At 48.5% G+C, this 6956-nt stretch overlaps 1 protein-coding gene across 1 annotated transcript; it reads left to right on the top strand.

The window, feature by feature from the left end:
* Positions 1-3223: 3223 nt before the first annotated feature.
* On the top strand, positions 3224-6956 carry SLC25A6 (solute carrier family 25 member 6). Its single transcript, XM_069006975.1, has 4 exons — positions 3224-3403; positions 4571-5057; positions 5756-5896; positions 6312-6956. Exons 1-4 carry the CDS (start codon positions 3293-3295, stop codon positions 6467-6469), a joined length of 897 nt encoding a protein of 298 aa, XP_068863076.1. The 5' UTR covers positions 3224-3292; the 3' UTR covers positions 6470-6956.

The following is a 6956-nucleotide window of genomic DNA, read 5'->3' as shown; positions in this document are numbered from 1 at the left end:
TGTTGTATCAGCTTTGTGGTGTTACTTTTAAAAAGGGAGAAAGATTGATCACATTTACTTTAGACTTCAGTAAAATGATGCCAGAAGATTCTGTGGCTGCACAACACATGAAGGACACAAATGGTGTCATCAGCCCGACGGCAGTATTCACACTGCTGAGCAATCACTGTTTCTTCATACTTGGTGCAATTAGAATAGTAGAGTTTTTAGACCAGCATGCATTGCTTTGCCCTCTTCCAGGAGGTTAATGTTGGTATGATTTTAATGTCCTTTGGCCCCATCACCATCCATTTTAATATAATTTTATGTTACACCCTCTAATGTAAATAAACACTCTCTAATCAAGTCTGGAAACTGCTACTGCAATGGTGTAGTCAAGATTGGAAACAAGAACTGGAGCAGCAGCTTCCTGAGAGAGTCAAGACAGACTGCTCTGCTTTGAGAGAGGTTTCTGAAAAAAGGCAGTTATATAAAAGCACAAGTTTCTTCTGTGACTGTAATTTGAGATTAAATATGAGGGCACCAAGTTTGTTTCAAGAACATTATCCTACACTTTTTTAGTCCTACTTAATTTGTGAGCTCCTGTAAAAGTGAATAGCAGAATATGAGATTAGATAAAGAGAAAAAAAAAGGTGCAGAAACAGAAGAAAAAGCGTGGTGGTAGAGGAAAAAGGATTTCCCCCAGCCATATGCAGGTGAGCTGCCAAGGTGAACAGAACATGACAACTACTGACTGAACAGTTTCCCATTACTTGTGCCTTTTACCTTCATTTTTCACACTGATGATACTCAAGAGTCTCAGAGTATAAAGTTCTTTTTAAATCAATAGAAAATTTCATGGTGAAAAAAATCTCAGTCTTGCAGGCAATGTATTGTGCTAAGAGAGTATTAACATTCAGTTGTGAGCTTTTTTAAAAGGAAGAAATACCATGCTAGGCTGTGTGTGCCTCCCTGAATGTATGTACCACAGCCTTTCATAAATTATGTCCAAAATAATGGTCTTGTAACACTGTATGTGCATAACCTTCTGTGAGCACAGGATTCACTTCAGTCTATCTGTATTATGATGTAGAATACAGAAGAGCACACAATTTACTTTGGATCTTTTGATGTGCAAAAAAAAAAAGTGTAGTGACATATCTAACATTGTATATTGTACTAGAGCAGAGACAAAGGCACATCTTCTCACAACATGCCCTCTGAGAGAGATGCTCTCATTTTGAAATCCTACAAAGTACATACATGTGTAAGCAGTGGTTTCTGGCACCTCAGCTGCTACAGCTTTGTGGTTTACCAGTCATCTGTTTAAAAAACAGGTTTGGCCTTATTTACTTTGGTTGGGAACATCCATTAAAAATGAAAGCAGGTGAGTGTGAACGAATGCCCTCCAGCTAGCATAATTTCAATACTTTTAGAAAGAATAGGTGTAATTTCTGACAGAAGTTTGACCATTAGGTTCAAAATATCAATTTCAGCATACAGTAAAATTAGCAAAGTTACTGATGGAAACCAGGCCTGTCTTGGTAGGGCCTGAAGCCCTGCCATGAGTGCTTACCCTGGTAGCATGCAGAGGAGGTTTTCACAGCATCTAACTTCAAGTGCCTATAAAAGAAGCTTGAACCACCCTTTCCTATTGTCCCTCTATTGCCCACAGGAAACTGCAGCTAAGCCCTTTGGCATTTCATTGTCTTGGATCAGTTCAGTGACATTCAGAAGATGTGATGTGATCCTTGGCACTGGCAGTGCTAAGGAGGAGGTAGGAACAGAACTTGGGAACAAGGATATGCCATGGATCAGCAGAGGGTGGTGAGCATGGAGCAAAACCCACTGGTGCCCAGACAGTGCCCCAAATCTGCTCCTCTCCATCTGACAGCTGCTGCTGCCCCACAGGGATCCTCTGCAGAAAGCTGTGTCTCCATCCTAGACTGGCTTCCAGGAGTTGCCCCAGAAGGAGCCTCCCAGTTTGCTTGCTTGGGCTGCTCATTGACTACTGCCCAGGCCCACAGACCCACACCCCAAAGCCAGTGCTCCACCAGCTCACGTTCAGCTTCACAGAATCATAGAATCACAGAATCAGTTACGTAGGAAAAGAATTCTCAGATCAAGTACAACCTCTGACCCAAAACAACATGTCAACAGATCATGGCACCAAGTGCTGCATCCAGTCTCCTTAGACACACCAAGGGATGGTGACTCCACCACTTCCCTGGGCAGTCCATTCCAATGTCTCACCACCCTTTCTGTGAAGAAATTCCTCCTAATGTTCAACCTAACTGTCCCCTGGCACACCTTAAAACTGTGTCCTCTTGTCCTGTTGCTGGCTGCCTCAGAGAAAAGGCTGACCCTCACCTGGCTAAACCCTCCTTTCAGGTGGTTGTAGAGAGCGATAAGGTCACCCCTGAGCTTCCTTTTCTCCAGACTAAACACCCCCAGCTCCCTCAGCCACTCCTCATAGGACTTGTGCTTCAGACCCTTCACCAGCTTCATTCCTCTTATCTGGATCCACTCCAACACTTCAATGTCCTTCCTGGATTAAAGGGCCCAGAACTGGGCATAGTACTCGAGGTGTGGCCTCACGAGTGCTGAGTACAGAGGCAAGATCACTGCCCTAGTCCTGTTAGCCAGGATGGCATTGGCCTTCTTGACCAGCTGGGCAGCGCTGGCTCACGTTCAGACGCTGTCACCAGCACCCCCTGGCCCTTTTGCGCTGGGCAGTTTCCCAGCCAGTCTGCCACCAGCGCTGCATCGGGTTGTTGTGACCCAGGTGCATTCAGCATTTGGTCTTGTTGAACCTCATACAGTTGGCCGCCCATCGATCCAGTCCGTCCAGATCCCTCTGCACCCTTCGTGCCGGGCGGCGCGGAGACCCGCTGGGCTGTGCAGGCTGGTGCGGGCGCTACCGACAGCGACGGAAAGCGATCGGGGAGAGCGCTTGGGAAGATGACTGTAGTGGGGACAATTGTGTGAGCAGCACGATAACAGCCAGGCTGCCCCGCGGGGGCCGGGTCGGCGAGGTGGCGGGGCCGGGCCGGGCCGGGGCGGCGGCGGGCGGAGGCGCCCCGGGTGACGCGGCGCTGCGACACTGGCGCCGCAGCGGGGGGAGTGCGAGGGGCGGGCGCGGGGGGCGGGGCCCTTTCGGCAGCCGCCCCGCCCCCGGAGCGGGCTGGCCAATGGCGCGGTGGGGGCGCGGCCGGCGCCGCCCGGCATTAAGGCCATGCGCGGCGGCGCTCCCGCCCTTTCGTCTTGAGCGGCAGCAGCGTCTCTCTCCCGGCGGCTCCGGCGCGGCGCGAACATGGCGGACCAGGCCATCTCCTTCCTCAAGGACTTTCTCGCGGGCGGCGTCGCCGCCGCCATCAGCAAGACCGCGGTGGCGCCCATCGAGCGGGTCAAGCTCTTGCTCCAGGTCAGCGGCGCGGGCGAGAGCGGGTAGCGCAGGCCGGCACCATTCACCGTCCCCTGCAGGGGCCGGGTCGGGCGAGGACAGAGGGACGGAGGGGGCGGGGGCCGCGGCCAGCGTGGGACAAAGGGCGCGAGCGAGGCCGCAGCGGCTGGCGTGAAGGTCACATGGGCAGCGGCGAGGAAGCCGAAGCCGGTTCCGCCGTGCGGAGCGGGGAGGGGAGGGAGGGCCGGGCCGAGCCGAGCCGAGGGGGCGGCCGCCGCTGGTGTCACTTCCTGCCGCCCCCGCTCCCGGCGCCGAGGGCACGGCGGGGAGGGGAGGGCGGCTGCTCTCCGCCGCCATCTTGGCGACCTTCACGTGACGCGCACCCGGGCCCCGATTGGGCTGCGGCCGGGGCGGGGTCGGGCCGCGGCCGGCGCGCGAGGCCCGGCGTGACCCGGTGGCGCCCCAAGGTGACTCGAGTGACCTTCGTGGCGCCTCCGGCCCCGGCCGCGGAACTCGTGGCTCCTCCCTCGTCCCCAGCCCCTGTTCCTCTGGCTGGCAGCTGTCTCGGCTTAACGCGGCTCCCTCAGGCGACTCCCGCCCGCAGATCCGCCTCTGTCAGTAAAGGCTCTTGCCTCTAGGTAGGCCCGGTCGTGATGTATTTGCCTTATACTGGCCCTTGTTCCTTACAAAATCAGTTAGGTTGGTAAAGACCTCAGAGATCATGAAGCCCAACCTCACACACCATTTAAACTGGACTGTGGCATTTAGTGCTATGTCTGGTCTTAAACACCTCCGAGGACGATGCCTTCACCACCTCCCTGGGCAGTCTATTCCAGTGTCTAATCACTTTTTATCTGAAGTAATTCCTCCCCTAATGTCCAACCTCAGCCTTCCTTGGCACAGCTTGAGGCTATGTTCTCTTGCCCTGTCACTAGTTGCCTGCAAGAAGAGGCTGGCCCCCACCTTGCTACACTCTCAGGTAGTTTTAGAGGAATTGCTTGCAGCTGTCCATTCCTATTTTGGCAAGTCTTGATCTCTGAGAAAGTTTGCAAGCAATTTTAAGCCTATTTATTAGTAATACCAACCATGGCCATTCAGAATTAACAACTTCATTTGAAGCAGGTCTAAGCCCAGCTGTAACATAGACCTGTTGAGTCATGTGGTCAGTATTCATATTTTTATTTGCAGGTGCAACATGCGAGTAAACAGATTGCTGCTGATAAGCAGTACAAGGGTATCATCGACTGTGTAGTGCGTATTCCAAAGGAACAAGGAGTGCTGTCTTTCTGGCGAGGAAACTTGGCAAATGTCATCAGATACTTCCCAACTCAAGCTCTCAATTTTGCCTTCAAGGATAAGTATAAGCAGGTGTTTCTGGGAGGTGTAGACAAGCACACTCAGTTCTGGAGGTATTTTGCTGGTAACCTGGCATCTGGTGGTGCAGCTGGAGCCACTTCCCTCTGCTTTGTCTACCCCTTGGATTTTGCAAGAACCCGTTTGGCTGCTGATGTTGGAAAAGCTGGTGCAGACAGAGAATTCTCTGGTCTTGGGGACTGTCTAGTTAAAATCACCAAGTCTGATGGTGTGCGTGGCTTGTACCAAGGGTTCAATGTCTCTGTCCAAGGCATCATCATCTACAGAGCTGCCTACTTTGGGATCTATGATACGGCAAAAGGTAATATTTCAGAAGAGATCTGAAAAACCTGGTTTTAGATTTCTATTGTCTGTTTTTGGATATCTGAAGGTGAAGGGGGATTTTGGTGCTACATCCGTGACACTGCTGTATTCAAGGGATAACTTGGGGATGTGTTAATGGCAGCAGCCCACTTTCAAGTACTGGTTTTGTACTTCAGGCAGTTGCTCCTAATGCTAGGAGAGTATGTTGGGGACCATACACAGAATAATTTCCTTTTTGTTCAGTGCATTACTGTAGCTACTTTGGACCAGTCCAAGTGTGTTTAGCAAAATGGGATTGAGCAGTGCTTTTGCAAAGCAACTCTTAAGCTTGACATTTGAGTATATAGGTCATTAATGCTAGTTTGTAGTGTAATGTTATCCACAGAGCAGTGACTTAATTCAGTGACTTTTTTTTTTTTTACTAAAAGAGTAGTGAATGGTCAAGTTTTCTCATGCCAGTCTAAAAAGAGTGCTTGTGCTTAAATGGTAACCTATTTTGATTCCTGAGAAAAAAGTCTTCTGAATGTTGCTTCAGTATGTTTAAAGTTTGTGAAGTGTTTTGCTGCAATTTTCTTTAGAGTATGGGTCTCCAGTGTTTCATACTAGTTCATCTAGTAAAATAGCTGTCATGTAGTGAGTGAACCAGAGGAGGATGTGGAAGATAAAAAGCTAATTGCCTTCTTTGTTTTATTGCAGGCATGCTCCCAGATCCCAGAAATACTCACATTGTTATCAGTTGGATGATTGCCCAGACGGTGACTGCCGTGGCCGGCGTGGTCTCCTATCCTTTTGATACAGTGCGGCGTAGAATGATGATGCAGTCAGGACGCAAAGGAGGTAGGCTGTAAATCCATGGAGCTGTTAATGCTGTTTTAGCAGCATTAACAAGATGGAGTTCTTTTTTACTAATAGCCATCCTTAGCAGTTACCATTCCTTGTTCCATACGTCTGTTTTGTTATATTACAATCAAATGAGGAAATGCAGTAAGGTTCAACTTGTGACTGTCAGGATTTATGCTGAGGACTTTCCATTATGGAATATGAAATTTAAAAAACGGACTGCCCATTTGTATTGTTAGATTAAACAAAGGTATGAAAAAGAAGGCTTAACATTTTTAATATGTATTGTGTTACACTCTTAAACTGTGGTTTGGGACAGTTTTACAGAGCAGTTAAGTGAAACAGGGCAGTTGTTAAAAATTATCTGAGATAAAACAGGAATTAAGAATAACTCTTTGCTCTTTTCCTGCAGCTGATATCATGTACTCTGGAACAATTGACTGCTGGCGGAAGATTGCAAGGGATGAGGGAGGAAAGGCCTTCTTCAAGGGTGCATGGTCTAATGTTCTCAGAGGCATGGGGGGTGCTTTTGTGCTTGTGCTGTACGATGAATTCAAGAAAGTAATTTAAACAGCCTAAATAGAATTGGAAATCAAGTTGAGCAGATCATGTAGAATAACTACCATTATGGACCATTGACCTTCAAGAAATTCCTGTGAGTCTTATTTATCGGAGCCAGATGATACCTCTAGATGGGGCTAGAAACTGACATAGAGGACTGATCCATTTCTCTGTAATGTGCATGAAGACACTGAATCTGGCAATTCAGTGTGGCAGTTTTTCTTTACAGCAGTGAGGAATGAGTGGCGTTGGTTCTGGGTCCAAATTAGCTAGGTCCAGTTTAAAAAGAAAAAACTAATTTGCCTGTGGATCAGTCCCCAGTTTCAAGTCCTATCTTATAGGACCATAAAATTGTATTTGAAAGCATTTGCTAACAAATCATGTTTTTTTTCCACTTGTACTGAAGCACTATGTACCATTTTGCACAGCTGAACATCTAGCAATTTGTTCTTAAATTGGGGCATTCTGCTGTAAAACAATAAACATACTTACTCAG

The sequence above is a fragment of the Aphelocoma coerulescens genome, chromosome 1 (genome assembly GCF_041296385.1).
Source record: "Aphelocoma coerulescens isolate FSJ_1873_10779 chromosome 1, UR_Acoe_1.0, whole genome shotgun sequence".
Lineage (NCBI taxonomy): Eukaryota > Metazoa > Chordata > Aves > Passeriformes > Corvidae > Aphelocoma > Aphelocoma coerulescens.
This window is presented reverse-complemented; position numbering and strand designations above follow the sequence as displayed.